Below are 22747 nucleotides of genomic sequence, written 5' to 3' on the forward strand. Positions count from 1 at the left end.
GCGAGAAACAAACTTGCCAGTTAGCATAATACAATGAGCGAGAAACAAAGGGATGATAGCAACACTGAACTTAATTGTATTTAGGCATCAAATGAACAAGGTAGTAAACCAAATGGTTAAATTTGAAAATTGATCTAAACCAGATTCCCATCATTGAACTAGAATGTTAAATATATTCAGAACATACTATTTGGTTCGGTTTATTTACACTGGAGATTCATATATGACTGAACTCTAATGCCCCGTAAAACACCCATTTATGGATATCAAGTAATGCCTGTAAATGTATGGTAACTCTTTCTATCTCTAACAGCCCGTCGTTCTACCTCTCCAGTGGTGATATCTAATGTCTTCTCTCAAGTCCAGGCCATTGGACTTTGCTTTGGATACCGAAAAGGTCGTAATTGGATCAACTGCTTCCACTTATCACTTCTTTAATGGAGTATTCTTGCTCATAACCAAGATAACAATCTGAGACCAAAATCAACTTCATTTCCTGGAAAACATACCACATCTAAAGTATTAGAAGCATGTCAGAACGTTCATGATAGTTCAACATACAAATGTATTCATGAAAGTCGATGTCGGCGAGGATTATAAAAATCCAAACTAAGTGGGTTTGTTTTTTAAGAATTCAGTTTCAAAGCAAAATCTCTACACTAATTCAGTTTCAAAAGTAAAAAAAAAAAAAAAAGACGAGGAGAAAGGGAAAACAATGAGGGGAACACAGGAACTTTAGTTACTGGTGAGAACTTGAACCTGGAAATCAGTTCTTTTTGGAGGCAACTGCATGGTTGTGACCAGGCGATCAGAGAAAGAAACTCTCTTTATAGCATACAGTTCCAACGTAGCAGTGTTACCAAGTACGAGCCACCATGCTTCATCTTTTATCTGCAAAACAACGTGTAGTTTAATTTACAGCAACTTTGTAGTCAAGAATGGAGCTGAGAATTTTACCTTGGGAAAGCGTGGTGCATATGCTCTGGATCGGTTTTTCCTCGAACTTATCTTCTCCAGTCTTATGTGAAGAGAGGGAGGTTTTTCAACGTCCTCATCCCTCCTTTGAAGTTTTATCTTCATTTGGACACGAGGAAAATTCTGCAAATCCTGTAAAAACAGTAAACAAATGTTACTAATGTGGATGAATATTTTTTTTATAAACGATATAAAATATTTAACATTAATAAACATTTCACAATTAAAAACTAAAAATAAAACTATCACATTAGTAACATTTTGTTGATATTTTCTATATTTCGTTGAGACATAGTAAAAATATTGATTCATTTCTCACGTCCATGTTAAACTCAAGAACGTAAATGTTGAAACGTCAATGGAAATTTAATGCCTTGGATATAAAAAGGCATGTAGAAATATCATGGAGAACATTTCTGACCTGAGATAATTTTGATGCAGGAAAGTTTCCAATCAAATTTTGCAAAGTTGTCTTAGGAAGATCCAACAGTTGCTGCAGAGTAAGGTATCCCGATTTTTTAAGTGAACTTGCAAGGTCATCGTTCATGCATGGCAGCATCCACAATGCAGAATCTACATCAAACCACAAGCCCTGAAAGTTTCAAAAATATCATGTAAGTCCGCAAATTTTATTCTAGTTCGTTTCCCACATTGCAAGGAAGGATAATGCCTGTCTGGCATCCTTGAATATCTCAAACATGGAAAATAACAATGGTAAATAGACTAAAAGGCATGTCTCGTGGCATATTTTCTCGATTCTACACTATACCCATCGGCTTGAAACGTGAATGGTATTATACAGAGTTCAGGCAATGGATTCTTAAGTACAACAAGCAAGGAGAATATGAAACACATAACAATAATGAAAGGGTACGGTTATCTAGAAGCTTCGCTTCTCTTGTCAGTGGATAAAGAAGTATCAGTAGTGTGTCAAAAATTCCTACCACGAAGAGAAACAGAGCACGGAACAGCATTGCTAAGACGTAGGAAAAACATGTAGAAAGGAACAAATAGTTAGCCAATCTAAATTCCAAATCATTGTGTTGAATGTGGGACCCGTTGCAAGCTCGCTTTGCTTGTCCTTTCCAAATCCCTTTATTCTATCACTGAGCCTTTTATTCCATAGCTTATTGATTTCTTACCGTTTTTTACCTTTCCATGTACGTTTGTTTATTAGTCTATATTTCTTCTCTCCAAGTATGAACAGTTAAGAAAAAGAAAAAACTATGAAGAGAATGACCTGCATGACCATTTGCAACAGACGCATGCAAGTAATCGAGCTTGACAGCCATCCACTGTTGGCACATATATCAATCATGGCCTGAATAATGCGTATACTTTGATCCAACACCGATTTTAAGTCGGTAATGTAGTCACTGATTGGTAATTCCAACTGAGAAAAATGTGCCTGAATTCCATTGAGAGATGGAAAAAATCAAGACCAAATTTAAGATTAGCACATAAAAAACAGTCGATTTGCAAATCAAAAGGATACATCTAAAGTGAAAGAAAAACCTGAAAAAGTAAATTTGTCTTCACATGTGGATCATCAAGTCGATCTTTGTCCACTGCATATCGAACTCTCTCGGATAGAGCAGCATTGTAATTTTCCTTAATAAATTTGATAGTAAAGAGAATAAATGAGAATCGGACTACATGATATTTATACGCTATTATCAATCAGTTCAAAGTAAATAATATGAAAAAAAAAACATAAAAAATTCAAAGGTTTGGGTAACATGTCAGAGTGTTTTGCTAACATGTCAGAGTAGCTATATGAAAAGTGGAAAGGAATTAAACTGAGCCTACCACATAATCTGTTACAATGTTTCAGGAAACGATTTCACTAAAGATTATTGTCCTCAAAATTCTTCTGTGACAACTTACAAAATGTATGCTTTATGTAGTTCTTTACCGACAAGTCATTGATTATATGGCTCTTGGTTAGTCTGTAAGTCATTAACAACTGCAATTAAGTAATAATGAACATGTAAGAAAGAGCACTACCTCATTATGCCGCACAGGAAGCTCATCATATTCAGAGGCAGCAGAAAGGATATGCAAAAATACCTACAGGCAACAAACATAGTGAGAAACTATGCAAAGAGGGCAAAATGTAAACTAAACATTCACATTGGACCCATAACCAATAGTCATGACTTACTTCAAGTGACGTATCTGGACCTATATTTGAGCCAAACATTGATAAAGTAATGTAGCTGAGGTAATACTGAGATGCTATTGAGCCCAGCATCGTTGGCTCCACACTGTTTTCATCCATCTTTATGCATCCACTATCCTCAAGATCCTCAAATGTACTTTGTACTAAACTGTTGGAAGAAAATGCTCACCACATATACCATCATCCAGAGACAATCGAAATGCAAATAAAAGAAATTCCGCTGGATCTAACAAAAAGTGTTCTTACCTAGATAAGTACGAACTTAGAGTTTCAGGTTCCATGCTATCAAGTCCATAGTAAGCAGGATTTACCATCTGTAAAAGAACGATGTGAGAACTTCCGCAAAGGACAACATCCTTGACAGATTAAAAGATCGTATCGTTTACTAGATCAATTCATTTCCCTGGTAAACATTTCAATTCACATCGCATTCAACAACCAAACACCAGCACGCACTGGTCAAGCATAAGGAAATGCACCGTGCTTGCAGAAATTTTACCAGCCTACGAAACAAATATGTCCAGGTAAGATAGTGCACTGCATCCTCTTTATGACAAATGGTGCCCGAAACTATCTCAGCATTGATATGGTCATGCAACTGCTCCTTCAGACTGCTCTCAACAGGGAATGGTTCGTACAAAAACTGAAAGTAGTTATAAGAACCAAGACTGTCAGAATGAAGGATTATTGGATAACAATATATAAATTGATGAGATAGGTTAACCTTTTTATAAAAGCTCTTTTTTGGTTCGTGAACAAGAATAACTGCTTTTCCATGTTGATCATACTGTGGACGACCTGCACGACCCATCATTTGCAGAATATCTGTGATTGGAAAATCAACGTATCTCTTGGATTTTCCATCATAATATTCTGTTCCCTGTTAAAATATAATTGCTCAGTAATTATCAACGAGGTTGAACCAAAAACTCCAGAATAAAACGGAAATTTAAGATAAGCTAGACATAGAGGGTGAGAGAGAGATTTCTATTGCTTGCAGCATGTTAGTAAAAAACTTAAGAAATTGATTGAAAAATAAACAGTATGTTAAAGTTTTTTTCAGTTTCAGAGCCCAAATGCCAGATAAATAAAAATTACCTGCTTACAGTAACAACGTTAAATTAAACAAATAACAGAAAAGTATGCTTCACCTTGATAATAACTAGATGTGCAGGAAGGTTCACACCCCAAGCCAATGTGCTAGTACAAACCAATACCTACCATTAGATAGTTTGAAAAGCTCAATCAGTAAAATATAAAGAGAGTTTATTGTATTGAATCTGGACTTTTTCTGGTAGAATAGATAGAACAATTGGGTAACAGAAATGCCTGAATTTTGTTGTTTGCAAACAGCTCCTCAACCATAGACCTATCCCCATCATTTAGACCTGCATGGTGTAGCCCGATACCAAATTGCAAGGTGTGCCTGAGATTCTGATCAATAACTTGACAAAGGATCATCTGAAGCTCTTCTTCGGCCATATTAATAAATTGTCTAGGATGCTCATCTGAAGCTGCAAACTTGAACCATAAAAAATAAAAATAAAAACAAAAAATTAGATAACGGGTTGTTGTTAGCAAACTTAGAAAGCATAAGTTGTATCAGGAAACTTGTATAGGAACCAACGCTGAAGCTGCAGTGAGCTCTTAAAGTCTAAATACCGAATTGACCATGCAAACAATGGAGATTTTACTCATAGTAATCAAGATCTCACCTGAATAAGATCCAATGCTGTGAGTCTTGTCTGACGACGAGATGAGACGAATATAAGAACTGGCTTGGTTGGGGAATGAGTGCAGATGGCAGCATAAGTTGGTTTATTCATACTGTTCATCCTAGGGCAGTAGAACTTTCCAGGATATCCCTGAATAAAAATATCAAAACGTTCATTAGTAGGGCTAGCAAGCATAAACAAAATAAATTTATGATAAAATGTTTATAGTTGATGCTTTTGAGGAAAAGCCAAAAAATTGTGGATCTGTGTTGTTCAAGCTTTTCTTTGGAATTAAGTGGGGGTGGTAGAGTGCCCTATGAGCTAATTGTTCCTTATGTGTTTCATTAGACTTTAGTAGTTATTCAAGTTCTGTAATAAATTGTAGATGGGGAAGTTTTTTCAGAGCGTTAGATTGAGTGGACATTAATAGGGAGAATTTTACTGAATTACTTTATTTCTTTTGTTTTTGCATTGGAAATTAGTATCATAGTTTGGAACTCCGGAACTTTCACCACATCAATGAAAAGTTCTTTCTTAACCACGTCAATGAAAAGTTAATAAAATCCTAATTCTAGAAAGCTTAAATTTTAGGTCCTTCGAACTTTGAGGCAGTCTAGATTAGTGGGATCATGCCAAAACATCCAACTGCATGATGGATCATGCCACATTATCTAAATTTCAATAAATAAAGCATCAAGTCTACATTAGGGTTAATGACAAGAACTAAAGACAAACATATTTTGAATACATTACTTTATGTTTCTTCAGACATTGTATCAGAGCAATTAGTGGCATAGAAGCTAATAAGAAGACTCACAAACCATAGGGAAACACTCAATAAATTTCTGTTCCTTTGATTAAAGTCCAATTGAATAGACCAAGTTTCCGAGGAAGCTTTCTTAATGCGAGTTTCAGAAGCACTGGTACATAATAGATGTAATAAAACTAAGCAAAAACTTATTTTGACAACCTTGCAAGAATCATTAAGTATAGGTATGCCGTCTCTTAAATTCACCCAAGATTCAACCATAGAGTAAATATAAAAATGTTCACCATCAAATATTTTTTTAAGCAACCTTTTTTTGGACAAAAATTTAAAAAAAAAAAAAAAAAAAAAAGCAAGTCCTTTCAAGACACTGAATTTACTTGCCTGGATATGAACTTCAAGAGGCACTGGCCTTACGCTTGGTTTGAAATTGAAAAGTCCATTTTCTCCAACACCCAACCAGTCACCCAAATTGCTGATAAAAGAACAAGATGAGAGTGTTATAGACTAACATGAAATCCCAAAACATCAAAATGAACACCCTATTTTAGAATTTAAGATCAACAACACCATGAAAAGTCTGATGCTATTCTGAACCATAAGATGCATTTAAATAGATGCACCAAGCAAGAAATTCGTTAAACATTCTTACAGTTTCAGACAAAGGAAATAGAAAATGGGTCGTACTCATACTTATCTAGTATTATCAGCGGAGTCTATTTCGTAGGCTTTCGGAAGCAATTTGACGATGCAACATTAGATAACTCACAGGTCACATATCTTTTATTTATAAAAAGAAAGGACAAAACCAATACTTGTACACTGGGAATGGCTCCGCTTGGTGAAGCATCAACAAAAACGCTTTATCGCATTAAGCTCTTTAGACATCATCTAGTTTAAGATAAGTCTACGGTGTTGAGGCTCTAGCATCGACCAAGATATGCACAAGGTGGTTTGGGTTTGGCAATGCGAAGATGGGAACTAGAAGCTGGCTTGGTGTTTCACCTATCTAGGTATGCTACTAGGTTAGAAGCTCGTTGTCTAGAGGAGGTCGTTGCACATAAGCTAAATCAATGCCTTCTGATCTCCTCTTTTATTATCTCTCTGTTTTTATTCTTCCAAACATTCCTTCTAACTGCTCCGCATACTTACTGTGTTCATCATCTGTGTGTATTTGTGTGCTCTTTATCATGGGGAGACACTTCTCCCAACAAAAAATATTTGGAATAGAAAACAAAATCAAATAGTATAGAAATTTGAGAACAGAAGAACAAGACTGCAATTTTTATTGCTTTTAAGAATGATAAATAATTCAGTCGTGCTTCCATACCTTGCGTTCGCTAAAGCAGTTGAAAGGCCTACAAATCTAACTTTTCTCTCAGTCTGTGATGATATATACCTCATCCTTGAAACAATAACCTGTGACACAAAAGAGGAAATAAATTTAAAAGAGAGAGTAATATAAACGAATGTGAATCCTACGCTATCAAGCCCTAAATCTTTTAAAGGGAAAAATGTATATTCATTAGTTCAGTTTAAATCAACTCCAAGGTCTGCTGAGTAAATTCAATCGACAAGTCATCCAATTGGAAAGAATGTGGGTTGGATTAAGCATTAAAGTTTCTCCTGATGAGAGGCACGCTGTATCTTCACTAAAATGTAACTGACATTAAGGGAATCCTTACACGAAAATAAGCCAAAGCACAGCATAAATTAAGAGTTCAAGCAGTAACTTCACAAAATCATGTGCAACAAATGTTATCTTTAAGAATCATTTATTATGTTTAATATAACTTTTAACATGTTTGATGCAATATTATTATCAATGCGTTATACAAAATCGAATGTGAATAAGTTTAGATAAAATCCATCAAAGGCATCATGAATTAAATTGATAAGCTTGATAATTAAATACCTCAAGAATGGGTCCTCGATCTGCTCCCAATAAGTGGATCTCATCCAAAATCATTAGTCCAACCTATTATAAATGTCATTTGTTAATAATGTGCCTCCAACATGCAAAATGATACGAATATGGGAATAAGAATCTGTCATTTTGGACTTGCACGACTAGGGAAATTGGAGGAAAGCAATTTTCATTAACTAATGCCTAAAAGTAAAGGGTAATAAAAACTGAGAGTAGGAGAAACATGGAGTTCTCTCTCTTTGTGCCAGCTATGGCGTTTAAGGGATTGAAACTTCCATGGAAACACTAGTTGTAGCCTGTAGTGTGCAACAAAAGGTGTTCTCCATAGACCTCTAAAGAAATTTCGATGGTAGGAGAGCTAAGTTAGAGAATGCGAGCAATCAAACTTTTGTTTCATTCTCCAAAAAGTAATCTAATTGTGTGTCAATTCACCTTTGTAACATAACTTCGGCTATGCCAATTTCGACTAATACCATCCCACTTTTCAGGGGTTGATATTATAATATCAGCTGACAAAAGTGCCATCAAATCAGGGGTATAATCTCCCGTCATTTCAACCTGAAACCAAAATCATTGAGAAACTTGAATATCAAAGAGTAGCAAGAACCACCCCCACCCCCCACCCACACACCCACAACATCCCCAAAAAGAAAGTAAAAAAGATCCAAGATGTAATATTTAACCATTTTTTTGTGAAGCCGAGAAACAAGACAATTTTTCCAGTCATTCATTCTTTCACGAACAATGGCCTTCAAAGGTGCTATGTAGACAACCTGCATTACAAAGGAAAAGTTACACTATAAGTTCAACAAGAGATCCAACCTGATAAACTGACATAAACGGAAACATATACCCAAAAGAAAAGAAACCCCGAACTGCCGAAAGCCCCAAAATGAAAAACAAATGAAAAAGAGAGAAACACAGAGATGTTGATTTGGCTCAACTGTTTTCTCACTTGGCTAAAGGAGAGAGGTTCTTGTACCAAAGAAAATATTGATGCATAGTGACCATCTTCATTCATTTTAAAGGAAACATTTAAGAAAGTTGATCCAACAACATCAACATCCGACAATTCCCCACTGCGCAACTTTTAACACTGGAGAAAAGTCTGACAACCATCACTCCTAGTACTTTGAGTTATCTACGCACAATACTTAATTTTTCCTGGAGAGATATTTTACCTTCATATCAGGCTGAGTATTGAAGAGGCGAAGCATAGCAAGTTCAGCAGATATGGTTTTTCCACTCCCAGTGGGAGCACCCAACAGAATGTTATCATCTGTATGATATAACATATGAAAAATCTGTGCAAACCAGGCAGAAGCATCAAACAATAAGTAAAGATATGGCAACACCGATAAGGTTGAGTGTACTTCAACTGATTTAAGAGTCAACGGTTTTTACAAACCTGTGTTTGTATTGGATTAAAATGTGAAAATTTATACAAGGATTCGTAACTTCTGTTACCAAGCGCAGTTATTGGAAGAGGTTTCAAATCTAGGAGCTCAGTGTGTGACGTACTGGCCTGAAAAAAAACACAACTTCCACATCTAAACCAAAATTTTGAAAGCATAAAAGTAACATGAAAAATACAAATTTGCTATCTATACAAAGGAAAGTGGACGTAAATAAGTAATTACCTCCGGCAATGCTAAATTTTGGAAAGATATAGTGTAAAATGCTTCTGCTTGCAGCCAGGAGTCAGAAACGGCATGAATATAATATTGAGGTGGATGTGGCTCAAATATTGGGACAGTAAAGGAAAGCTTTTGAGGCTCTCTAGCTTTCTTCTTTGCCAGCGTGAAAAGTTCAGAGTGATAGATGTGGTCATTCTCCGTGTCCTATTCAAATAATCGTGCACATTGGTAATTCAGAAGCTAAAAGACAATTTGATCATAAACTAGCATGCACAATAATTCAACATGTAAAACAACTGTTACCGGGAAGAATATGACAAAAGAGAAAAAAGGAGTAGATATGTTCATCCTCGTTTCAAAAATACAATTGAAAAACTAGAAACAATTGGATCAAGTTTCTTTCAATTCCAAGTGCAAGATGTTAATATGTGAATGAATAATTCTTTGAAATAGTTTGAAAAACAGAGAGCGTTTTTACAAAATTCTCCATGATTGCATTTCCTTAATTTAACCGGAAGCATAGTGAAGATCCTTTTACAGCAAATATAAGTTGTAGAGTGAGAGTTCTACAAGAAAAGGTAATTATACACTATTACACCCGAACGGAAAGTTATCACCTCAACTAGTATCCACCAGCGTTGTGAACCACCATGAAAACGATCTTTCCATGTAAAATCGGCCGTTATGAGCACCTCAACCTAATAACATTATAGATGTCTGATTATAGCCAATAGTTCAAGGTTACCATAGAGTGACCTCTCGAGACAACTTATAGTAAAATATAAAGAATGGCATCAAAAGTTTACCTTTAGGACTGTTCTTGTTATTGGACTGACAGTTGCTGATAACTGGATGAGTGGAAAATATCCTAAATACTGCTTAACCAACTTCAATAAGAAAACAGGGGGAAAATAGGTCAGTTTGAATATCTTTAACAAAAAAAATAATAATAAACAAGTTAGAACATCCGTATAATTAAACCTACTCTTCCACCAGGTACATAACGGATCAGTGCTCCTATGTCTTTTTCCTGCATCTCTTGCAGACGATCCAGGTCGGCCTCTCGCTCCTCAAGCTTACGCAATATCTGGTAGCACAAAAAAAAAAACGGGAAAATAAGAAATCCAACGGAGAGCTTCAACAGAGGAAACAAGTCTGAAGGAATAATAAAATAGAATTGAGACAATCTGAAGGAATAATAAATAGAGTTCAGACAAACATCTAAAGAAAGATCCTTGTCAAATTGTCTTAGAGGATGTTGGTGTGGCCATATTCGACGATCAACAGCTTTGCAGTATTCCAACATGAACAATGTCATTTCACACCAACCCCTTCTCAAACATATTTCAAATAGAGCTCGCATAATTCGAGCCAAGCTAGCACTTATATAAGCAGCATCAGAGACTAGCGAGAAGGAATCGATGGAACCTCTGGAAATGTACAACTGAAATAAAATAACCACTATTAGCAAGTGTTTTTTCATCCTCCTTTTTGAAGTTAGAAACAATTTTAAACAAAGCAACCTGAATAAGGATGGAAATTTTTCCATGTTTATTTGATGGGCCACCCTTAACTTCTAAGGGACATGATGTTCGTACTGACATCTCCAGCTCACTCTGCTCCTCATCTCGAACAACAATATTTTCAAACTCAGAAGAATGAGCAACCATGTCAATAATCTGTAGACGCAACAGACCAGTTAGCTCAAAAGATATCTACATTATTAACGAGCATAGACAAGAAAAGATGAAGTATGCAATCTTCACTTTTAAAGAACAAAATTATACAGTAAAATCAATCAGTCCTTATGAGCATCAGTGTCGTGATTGGTTGTGATAAAGGAAAGACAACAGAGAAAAAACAACAGATTCAGTAAATAATAAAATATGAATGACCAAGTGAATGGAAAAATCTAGAAAGAATAACAATAGGTCACAATCAACAACCTCACTGTCATTCATGTGACGTCGCAACATCTCGTTATACGTCTCAACACTGGAATACTGAATATAGAAGTGGCTGGCAATACGGCCCAGCTCTGTACAATAAAAGTTGCCACTTTTTTCATCAAAACGCATCATCTTTGATTTGTCAAGCGCACGTGCAGCATCGGTTATGAGATCTCTTTGCTTTGAACTCAAAGATGGATCGGCCATGACCTACCAAATTCAAATCAAAAGATACCCTATAAAATAAATAAAAACATGATACAGACAATTTTGAATAAGACTATTGGCATCATCGCATGCCATTGCTTCAAAGGAGAATCCTGGTTTTCTGAAGAATAACAGAAAATACTATGATCATGAAACACAAAAAAAAATGGAAAACTTTAAATTGTAAATATGAACAAAAAAAAGTTCCGAAATTGTTAATTTTCCTTGAAGGACAGACTTGTGGTTAACATTTCTTAGTTCAAACTTCATTCAAATTTTGTACTGTAGACAAACATATATTACAATTTACAAGCAAACAAGATTCTGTACAGATATTCCAAATGTACAAATACATTGATATGGTAGGATCAAACAAGACTAAATAATAGAAGAACATATTATCCACCTCTTAGTTTGCACCAACAAACTTAAAAACATACCTCATCCCATCCAATACCATATGCCAGAGGATTTAGTCTCATCCTTATAAAGAGATATGTATATCCAAGCCAGGCACAAGCTTCCTTTACATTCGTTACAGTACCCAGTGCAACCTCCGCATTCAAATTATCTTTCAAAGAACCAATAAACTGCAGAATAAAGAAAATTTAAATTTTCATAAACATAGGTGTTACCAAACCTTAAGAATAAGGAGCCATGCACAAGAACAAGGACTCGTGAGTTCAAGAAAGCTTTAATCAGGGTATGAAGTTATAATTTAAATCGTGCAAAGATAACAAATCAGTTCCCCACTACACACCAGCCTCTTATTTCCCTCCCCTACGTCCATGGAAACCTAGCTTTATAGGCTGTTATGGTTCATTTATTTTGGTCCATGTTTCAGCCTAAGCAGACAGAAAATGAATATAAAGTTTTTCTGACCAAAAATCTTTGCTCAGAAGTCTTTCGAATAGAGTACAATTCATATAATGAAAGCATGAAAAAGGACAAAGGAGTCAATCGTCAAGTTCCAACAAGTTTACCAACAATGTCAGGAAAGAAAAGAGATGGCCATAGACACAGGGAACCAGGTTTCTATTCAAAATGAAAGAAAATTCTTCTCTCAACTTTTAGACAAACAAGGAAGCATCCTTGCCCCAAAAGAATCAGCTCGACTTATAGTACTCTTAGCCTGGTAAGTAGTATATCTTGGATCCGCTCGATGCAAAAAGAAATTAGTGAACTTGAAGAAAACTTGGATCCAATAGAGATATAAAGCATCAGGTCGTCTATCATCTGTTAAGTTCTATGTCTGGTTGCAAAGTGCATGTTTGGGAGGATCCATGGCTTAGAAACAATACCCGCCAGTCACAATTTCCCCATCTCCTTTGTCATAAGCTCCACAATTTCCTCAGTTATTCAGTCAGAGGCAATTCTCCTTCCTATGTTTTTGTGCTTTTTTTATATTTGTGAGTGTCCGAACCATCTCGATTATGCTCACAAGATAACCGCCAGACCTCACAACATAGGATCTTTCTTGTTTTTTTTGAGTGTTTACAGGAGAGTTCCCGAGGGAAATCATAGGATATTAAATCCTAAATAGGTCATCTTCATGGCCTGAACCTATCTCTCTAGGCCCTATACTGTTGACATTGGTCCTTATTGGTCACTAGGCCAACTTATAATGGTTTTATTTGGTTTTTCATGTTTTGTATAGCTTTTTTCCAGGGAGAGATTGATAAGTTAGTTCGCTTTACAATTCTATAATCCGAGGAGTCAATAATCGTTGAGTGTGGTTTAAAAATCCTTCTGGTGTTTCACTTGAAAGTATGTGTAATTCAGTTGGTTGACTCACCGTACCCCTGCCCTCTGTTTTTTTTTTTTTTTATTCCACTCCAATTTTTGGCGATTGAAAAACACGAAGAGAACTCAAATTTTTCTTCACTTGTCGCCCTAGAAATGAGGTTCAGCACCTTCTACAGAGCCTAAGCTTTTTTTTCCTTGGTCCCAACAAGCTTATATTCAGTTCATTTTTATTATTATTATTTCCCAAGAGAGAACAAAAAGTAAACAAGAGAGACAACATACTTCAAAATCACAAAACTAAAGTGGACATGCTATCATCAAGAAAGGAGCAGAAAGGTTCTCTTGAGACTCCAGCAAGAAGCTTGTTTTGGAATTCTTTTGACATCTCAGTGGTTAAAAGTGGAGGAATTTGGCGTATATTCTTCTTCCAGGATAATGGTAGTTAACTATGGCAAGCTGGTGTATTAGTTGTCTTTTGGAATATTTTATTTGAAAGAAGGAGTATTTTTAGGTTTCGGTAGAGCGTATAGAAAGATCTGCAGTGCCTCATTCTGGCAACTCTATGGATTCATATTCCTAAACCTTCTTTTTAGTAACCACTTGTTCTGATTGCCGAACACCTTTTTGGTAATTCATGCAGTCCTAATGTCGGTTGGTCATAGTTTTATGGTATTCTTCCATACTTTCTAATTATTGTAGTGAAAGGTGATTTGTTAATTAAAAAAAATCGATTAAAAATAAATAAGTGTTCATTTATTGCTAAAACAAAAAAAGAACATACTTCATAGCTCCAAGATTGACAATAGCACACATACGTACCTGACTCTCTATAGGGAGCTGACTTGTGAGCAATCGCAAATAATGGGCAAGTTTATCGTGAGATGTAATTATGATGCCTTCACCACTTTTGTCAAACTGAGGTCTCCCAGCTCGTCCAAAAATCTGAGGTAAAAAGAAAAAATATGAGATTTGAAAATGAGATCGTTTAGGACATGTATAACATGAGTGAAATAAGTGACTCTCACCTGCATGACATCAAGCATACCCAAATCTCGCCATCCACCAGCTTTTGGATCGTATAATTGGGTGCCCTAGAAGTTGGCAGAAGATAATTATGAAGTAAAAAAATAGCAGTGAAGCATGCAGACAACATTATAACAATACCAAAGCAAGCAACGAGCAACAAATCATGAATACAGCTACTCATTAAATAATTGATATACTGATTGGCATCCATATTTGTTATCAGATAACACTGTTGAAATTACAACTCATCAGATTTGTGACAAATTCTAGAGGTCAACTTTCTCTCCACACCCTGACAAACTGACTCAACACAAGACAACATGACCCCTGGAAAACAGAACACCAAGCAATACATAAGGAGAAACACATAAAAAACTAGAAAGTTGTAAATTCCTTCTAATGGGGGCTTGACCCTACCATATTAGTCAATCCATGAGCGTCTAAACCAGCTTCCATGCACCTCAACTATTCTCAACTGCATGACTCTATTAAATTTGTTTGCCAAGGGAACTCATATGATATTAAATCTCAAGTGGTCACCATGGCTTGAACTCATTCCCTAACTCTCCATTCGAACTTTCAAGAAAAGATAACCAACATAAACTAAACTTCTTTCAAATACAGGTAACAAACTAAAACTAAACCTCCTTATAAACATTTGGAACTAAGTCTACCCTTCTTGGAATAAACCTTCATGATTGGAGGTCTAAAATATATTTACCCATCAAATAACGATAATCAAAAGTGGTCACTAATATACCTTAACCTTGATTAACTATAATTATTGAGGTGCCTTGATAAAAGTGTGATCCCTCATATAGGTGTGTTTTAGTTTTTCTATCTTTGCAACTTAGGTTTTAATTTTGTAAAATTTTACATACATATNCTTTGACTTTCTTTTAAGTAAATTGTCTTGGAGTGATGCCTTCCAATTTTTCAAGTTCTTCTTTTTTTTTCTTTTTTTTAATAAGAATTGAATATAGTAGTTTTCCAACAGAAATCACTTCCATTTAGAAGAATAAAGACAACCAAAGGTAACCATACAAAAATGCTGGCAAAGTCCAAGAGCTAGAGCAACCAAAGAGAAAAGTACAATAAAGGACTCCAAGATTGGGACTTTCATTGAGAGTATATAAACAATGTTGCTAAGGAGCAACTGAAAGGCCAAAACAAAAACACTCCAGAGTGCCATGCCAATACATAAGAACCCATGCACAGCACCCAAATTGTTGGAATCAGAAACAATACAATATCACAATTTGAACAACACTTTTACCTTTATAACAACCGTATGAGCGGGAAGATTTACACCCCATGCTAAGGTGGCTGTACAAACAAGAACCTAAAGCAAATAACCACTCAATCAGTCAATAATCCGAGGTACTAGGCTTTAACAAGAAGTGAGTGAGCTCAACCTTCAATAGTCCATCAGAGAAAAGCTTTTCAGTTAAACCTCTATCAGAACGTAGCATTCCAGCATGATGTACACCAATCCCATGATCAAAAAGTTCTACGAGATCTTTATTCCTGGATTTGATGACTTCTTTCTGAAATGCATAATTTTAACAAGAGGGCAAAAGAATTATTAGAAAAAAGGTAGGCCAGGATCATAAGACAAGTACAAACATATTTCACGTATTTACCTTGATAATACCAAACTGTGGGTGCGCATCATTCTTAAATAGCTCAAGATCATCATACTTTCGGCCAAGTTCGACCTACGTAATGCATAATAAATTAGGGGAAAGAAAGTATGAAACTAATATGTCCACTGTAAAATAGCGATCATATAAGATAAAATTTGATGAGATTAAACTATTACCCGTTGAATTTCAACTATGCAACAAAATAATTAATTAAAAATACGGTGGGAAATGGAAAAATATCCTTCAAGAAACAGGAAGAATCTAACTACTACATGACTGATCGTCAATTCGAAAAAAGTGAAAATTCTAACTATTATCTGATTGGACTTGCACATAAATGCAGTACCTAGTATCTTAGCCATATGGCACATCCACAAATTAGACAAAACCTACTCCAATACTTGCCCGCTAAATTTTTCAAATTTTTCATAAAGGAATAACCTTCTCTAACAATAATCGAGAGAATTAAGTAATGATGGACTTCTTTTCTTTGTTTTTTCAAGTCTACTGAAAATGCCACAAAAGATGTGAAAGACAGCCAGTATAATATTCTAATCCATAGAGCAAGATACATCAGCAAATAGCTCATGTAATATCTCATCTCAAGATTTCTCCTCACAATAATCAATGCTGGCTCTATTGATCTTGTGACTGGAAGTTTCCCTACATGTGAATACAGTGTCGTTAACAAGAGAATCTTCCTGAACAAAAGAAAATATTATCTACATATTGTAAATGAGTAAGATGAACTCACCATTTCCCAACTTAAAGCCCATAATCAGGTTTTCCTTCCCTCTCTCAAACCAACTACTAAAAGCAACCCCACTACTTTTCTAATAAGTATTCTGAATAATTTCTTGCACCCACAACTTTAGAAACATTTGATTAGACAATTTTCTCACCAGATCCCCTTTGGATATATCCAATTCATGTTTGTTTCCATAGAGTGGAATCTAAACTTATTTTTGTCTAAAAGCATAATAGTTGAATAGTTCAAGTCAATCCCACTTCTTTGTAAAATAAATTTAATAAAAGAAGAAGATTAAAGAAAAAGGTTTCTAGTTCATTATATAAAATTGACAATCATAGGGAGCCAAATTGATTCAAAATCCTTTCATAATCATTTAGAGCTCCCATAATCATTTAGAGCTCCCATAATCAAAAGAAAAATAACTAAAATACATGGTGGTGATCAAATGCTTGCTCCTCTGGGGGCAAAAAAAAAAATTCTTGATGTGTGTATGAACTTTAAGCAAAGTAGAAGACCATTAGCAAATTGAACAGAATGGAAATAGTATACCAATTTCTCAGCTGTTTTTGCTGTGTCCTTTCGGGAATGAACAAACACCATTGCTTGATGCCCATGCTTCAATGAATCAACAACCTGACATCAAATGTGTTAAATTGAAATGTTAAATCAATGGAGTTCTTTTCCAAGGTAGAATCTGGCATAGATCCCAAATACAAATACCTTCTTATAGCATATTTCATTTAACAATTCATTGCGAGCTGCAAAGTTGTGCTCGCTGATACCAATATATTGTTGTGCAAGAGGCACAGGACGATAGCTAGAATCAAAGAAGAAAAGTCCTGTTCCAGGACTCACTCTAAGAAACTGTGCAACCTAGATCGAGATAGAGTGATTATAATCAGTTAGCCAAAAATAATGAGGTTCAAGATGGCCCAGTAAAAGATGATGATACAAAAGGATCTTTCAGAGCATGGTAAAGGAAAACCTCTAAGTAATTAGGTAGGGTGGCTGAAAGGCCAACAATACGTATCATTGATTGTGTTGACTCCACCTGTCAACATACAGAAAAATTAATAGTCATGAACACACTATATATTCCTTGAATTCTAAATAAAGCACCATTTCAGAAATATATTGATATGAATGAAAACATGCCATGACAACTAGTAGTAAAATGGTATACTAACTTATGCTCATTTCGATGATTCAGAAAAACACTTCTACTTCAAGCAGATAAAACACAATGAAAACTTGTATAAGAATAATTTACCTGACGAAGAGTTCGTGCAACTAGTGCCTCAATTACAGGCCCTCGGTCATCATTTAGAAGATGTACCTCATCAATAATTAAGAGTTTGACTAACATCGACAGTGACATATCGCTGCTTTTGCGAGTTATGACATCCCATTTCTCAGGTGTTGTCACTATCATCTGGTGTCAATTGAAAAGCAGAAACAACCTTTGTTACTTTAAACAACTGAGAAGAAAATTTACAATGAATAATTTAGTAAAGCAACCTGAGTTTCTTCAAGTTCATTCTTCGAAAGTTGCATGTCTCCAGTTAGTTCTCTTACAATAACATTCAAGGGAGATAAGCGATGGCTAAAAGTAGATGTGACCTCTGCAGCCAGCGCCTAGGATGTATACACCAGCCAAGAAAAGAAGCTGTCATGCCAAAACCTCACCGGAGAATTAAAAACAAACTGAAAGCTATCTAAAAGCTATTTACCTTCATAGGAGCAACATAAACTATCTTAAATTCATCTTTATGCAAATATCCATCCTTGAAATGCTGTGAAATCTGGAACTCAAAACAAACCCGTAATTCATTCACTGCATAAGTTTAAGAAATATCTTTCTGTGCTTGGCAGAGCCATAATGTCACTCATATACTTCTTTAAATTTGGGTTAAGAAATGTACACCACCTGAAAAGACTAAAATAACCCAATAGCATGAAAATATCATTTAAGCCACCATCAGCCTAAAATTATTCTAAATAATTGTATGCCAGTTCAGTTAGCTGTATGATCAAGTGAATATAATAAGAATCTATTAGTATACATCATATAACACAAAGATGACAATATCAAGGTAAATGCAACTCTTCAGCTCCTATCACCTCTATAAAGACATATCCCATTTCAGAGAGGCCTGTGCTACGGATGTTACTCCACCATAAATGAATTAACGACCAGAATATTGTATCCAAACAAATGAGCAAGGCATTTCTGTTACAACCATTGAAGTACAAACCTCGTGGAGAATGGAGATCATGGCTATATTAGTTTTCCCAGCTCCTGTTGGAGCACAGACCTGCAAGAAAAATAATTATACAATCAGAACACGATAGATAATCTGTACAATTTCAAGATTTCAGTTTCCACAAATAGAAAGGAAATAACTCACTAGTATATTCTCATTGGTGTTATAAACAGTGTCAAAAATGCGACTCTGTATACGATTTAAGTATTTGAATCCACGAAAAGCAGCTTGAGCAAAATCATCCAACTCCGTTATTTCAATCTGATAGCAAATGAAAAAAAGAAAATGTATACATATACAATATTAGATGTGAGAAAATTTTAGAATACATGCAGAATCAAAAACTTAAAATATGGTTACTGAAACAAGTAAAGCTAAATGAAACACGAGTATATAAAGAATAGTCTAGTGGTCCATATTTTACGGTCCGTAAAAAAAAAAAATCATACAATCTCATTTTTTAAATGCCTTCAATATATACATGTCTCAACAGATTACAATAAAGAATAGTTTCTAAAGAACAGGAACTTCAATTCCCAGTTCTTAAGAAGTTTGATAAATATTGTCTGGCGTTAGTAAGTACCATTTCTTACAGAAAAAATATCTGGAAAATTAATCAGGGGAAAAATGGCACCCTGATTTTATTAATGAAAAGAAATCACTGCGCCGTGAAAACATTATAACTAGAATAGGAGGAGACAGAAACATCAAAGATTTTAAAAAGTAGTGATTAAAAAACTCAATCTCTACCATGTTCATAGAAAGATTGAAACTAACTTTGTAGCACCATATATATTTGATAAAATTTGAGGGATTTGGCAATCCAAATCTGTTAATTTACTTTTAGTTCAAACTTATTCTGCCCTGGCCTAATAGAAAATCTGTAGGCATCAAACCATAATGTTTCTCCTTGAATTAATCATAGTACATGTTGGAATTTTAACTTTATTTTTGGGTTGGTTATCTTCTTCAAACACTATTATATTAAAGTTACTCTGAAAATCGTTAAGTGAACTCTGAAAAGCTTACAATTGCATCTTAGCCATAATCTGCATGGTACGCCTTCTTATAATTATTGACTAAACAAAGATATTCAGAGATAAAGAAATCGAACAAAAATAAAAAGACTTACCAGCTTTTCTCCAGGTTTCATTTGTGCTGCTGGGATTGGGGGGATAATAACCTCCTCATATCCCTTAAAATGCTTTCTTTGTGTTCCTTGAGGAAGGGCACTAACAGTAAGGGAGTTAGCGCCCTCACCAGAACCAATAAGATCGTCAAATGGACTTTTCCTTTGACTTGCTTGAACTAGCGAAGAAAAGGTTATAGCAGAGAAATCACTATCAGTACCATAGTCAATTCCTCGTTTATTTCGCTTTTCCTCTTTACGTCGAAGCTTATCAATTTGTCTTTCTGACTCTGTTTGAACAGTAACCTTAAATTCAAAACAAGGTGCTTGATGAGAGATTTCTCCATCTGTCAATGCTTATTCTGATTAAAATCATAGATCCAGATCATACCTGAGTTCCATAGCTAGGCATTCGAGATTGAGAGCTTGAATTCGTTTTTTCGGATTTTATTATTGTTAACCCGTGATGAATATCATTTACAAGTTCCCTTCGGTGCTATAACAAGAAGGGAAAGAAAAGTTAATAACATCAACCATGTCACTTTGACAAAGATTTTTTTTTTTTTTTTTTTACTTTAAAAATAAAACAAAAATTAATAATAGAATTCTTGTCAACAATTAAATATTTAAAATATTAATAATTATTGCACATTCAACCTTCCATTATAAGATTTCTCACTTAACTCTCCACCCTCCTCCTACCCACACCCAAAAGAAACAAAGAAAGAAAGCAGAGCAAGGGAAGATTAGGGGTGGGAAATATGAACGTAATAAACAAGGATTTTCATCAAAGTTAAGTTCATATTCTTACTGATATAAGATCTTGAACAAACTCAAATGCTCCATCACCAACAAGATCCAATAGATCTGCAGCTATCTTCAGAATGAAAGAGAGAGAGAGTTCATATGTTACAAAATAAGCAAGTTCTATGATAAATATATTCAACATATATAAATACATAAATATATATACTTGGCTACCTCCTCGCCAGGTTTTTCTGAATCAAGGACTCGGCAAATAGCCATTGCAAGTTCATCAGTGGAAAGTTGTGAGGAACTTTTTCTGGTTATCTCATCACATGCATCCCTCAACCAACTCAAATTTAACTTTCCTCTTTCATTAGAGAGATCAAAGTTAATGGAATCATCATGCACATGTTGTCTGTCATAAAATGTAGGTGCAGTAAAATCCTTGCCCAGTAAATCTGAATTTTCCAGTGACACATCCACCATAAACCTAGCAGGTTCTCTAAACACAAGATCAGCGCCAAACTCCACTTCGGAGTCACCCTTATTAACATGCTTCTCTGCCAGAAATGTAGTTGCATGATCCCTTGGCTGCAAAGTAAATAGTTTCTGAGCTAGAGAAACAACTTTCTGCAGCCTAGCATCTGAAACTGCATGGCCAATAAGCTTTTGCAGTTCTTCTCTGCGTTTCAAAATAATAGAAGAAGTCAACATCCCAAAAACATGCTCAATTCACAGTTACAGTCCAAAGCTTCTGTGATGGTAATTTTAACTTCTCAACGTGAAAAAGTACTATAAAGAGTTCTAATTCAAGAAACCTTAGTTCTTTTATGCTGTGTTTTGAGATAAAAACAAGAAAAATCTAATAAACATAAAATAACACTTGTGCTTTCAGGTTTTATCTTTAAGAAACAGAAATTGAATATTGGCAACCATATTCTTACTTGTTTTTAGCAGTCCAGTTGAGATCATTCTCTTCTTTTTGCTCTCCAAAAAGGCGATAAATAGTCAGCGCTACCTCACCAAGCTCCTCCGATGGTACTTCTCTGTCCACCAATCCAACAACTCCCGCAATGAACTGCTTATAGGCTTGTCGAACTTCAAAGGATGCTGCTCCACCGATTTCGATCAAGGAAATAACACCATAAGAAGCTAAGCACTATGCAGATTCACGACCAAATTTACATAAAGATGGTAAGTGACAATGATCTGTACCTTCATCCCATTGATACACTATCCTCCGTGCAATCTCTGACTCGCCAGATGAAGTTACAAAACTAGATTGCATAACATGATAAAAAAAAAATTAAAAAAAGAGAAATTTTCATTACGTTCAGCATAAAGAACTAGCTCAATTTGGCACATAGACTGATGGAGTGAAAAAAAAAAAAAGAAAAAAAAAACATATTAGAATCAAGATGCTGTGTATTCAGATTCAAAAACCATCAATCCATTAGCTCAATCCGCTATATTGTCCATTTTCCTAGCTTTACTTCGTATTTTACTTCCATGCAAAAACAGTCAAGACTGTGACACTCCTACAGCTGAAATTCACAGACAGAGCATACGCGAAAACGATAGAAAAATCGAATTGGGTAATGCACAGATTGATGGAGTGGACAAAGGATATAAGAAATTAAGCAGCTATGCATTCGCAAATCATTCATTAGCCCAATCCACTATAGAGTCCGCTTTCCTTGCTTTAATAACATTTTAATTCAACCCAAAATCAGCTAAGACTCTCAAAGTCTTAAAGCTGAATTCACAACCAGAACAATTACGAGAAAAAAAAAAAAAAAAAAAAAATTGTATTGGGAGAGATAATACTGGGTCGGTTTGTGATTCTGAAGAAGGAGTTTGCGATGGAGATACGCCTGGTCGACATCGAATGGCTCCCTGAGGGAGCTGGTCAATCGGGGAATCTGAAACAACATTTTCACTGCTTCATAACCAAACAATGAATCGAAGATAGAAAGTCAGGAGCTCGCGACGGCAGGAGCTTCTGGCTTGTGTACAAAGCTTCTCTCGCAGTGGCGGGTAGATCACTGTTATGACTCGGCCGACTTGTCGACTACCACTA

At 35.3% G+C, this 22747-nt stretch overlaps 1 protein-coding gene across 1 annotated transcript; it reads right to left on the minus strand.

Moving 5' to 3' along the window:
* Positions 1 to 100: 100 nt before the first annotated feature.
* On the minus strand, positions 101 to 22711 carry LOC111783002 (DExH-box ATP-dependent RNA helicase DExH14). The gene is made up of 49 exons (XM_023663868.1): positions 22495 to 22711; positions 21883 to 21944; positions 21612 to 21777; positions 20902 to 21349; positions 20732 to 20797; positions 20312 to 20416; positions 19924 to 20226; positions 18936 to 19052; positions 18783 to 18842; positions 18258 to 18329; positions 18046 to 18162; positions 17798 to 17959; positions 17513 to 17578; positions 17248 to 17400; positions 17077 to 17160; positions 15774 to 15848; positions 15546 to 15677; positions 15407 to 15472; positions 14130 to 14195; positions 13924 to 14046; positions 11799 to 11948; positions 11149 to 11361; positions 10726 to 10881; positions 10422 to 10646; positions 10188 to 10289; positions 10009 to 10089; positions 9820 to 9900; positions 9206 to 9406; positions 8974 to 9090; positions 8747 to 8869; positions 8249 to 8338; positions 7998 to 8123; positions 7554 to 7616; positions 6969 to 7057; positions 6023 to 6113; positions 4873 to 5022; positions 4487 to 4678; positions 4309 to 4374; positions 3882 to 4037; positions 3657 to 3800; positions 3404 to 3471; positions 3140 to 3305; positions 2983 to 3045; positions 2491 to 2586; positions 2216 to 2383; positions 1397 to 1567; positions 958 to 1107; positions 760 to 891; positions 101 to 496 (listed from the first exon to the last, which is right to left on the minus strand). Exons 1-49 carry the CDS (start codon positions 22599 to 22601, stop codon positions 410 to 412), a joined length of 6267 nt encoding a protein of 2088 aa, XP_023519636.1. The 5' UTR covers positions 22602 to 22711; the 3' UTR covers positions 101 to 409.
* Positions 22712 to 22747: the final 36 nt, after the last annotated feature.

The sequence above is a fragment of the Cucurbita pepo genome, chromosome LG20 (genome assembly GCF_002806865.2).
Source record: "Cucurbita pepo subsp. pepo cultivar mu-cu-16 chromosome LG20, ASM280686v2, whole genome shotgun sequence".
In the NCBI taxonomy this organism is placed as follows: Eukaryota; Viridiplantae; Streptophyta; class Magnoliopsida; order Cucurbitales; family Cucurbitaceae; genus Cucurbita; species Cucurbita pepo.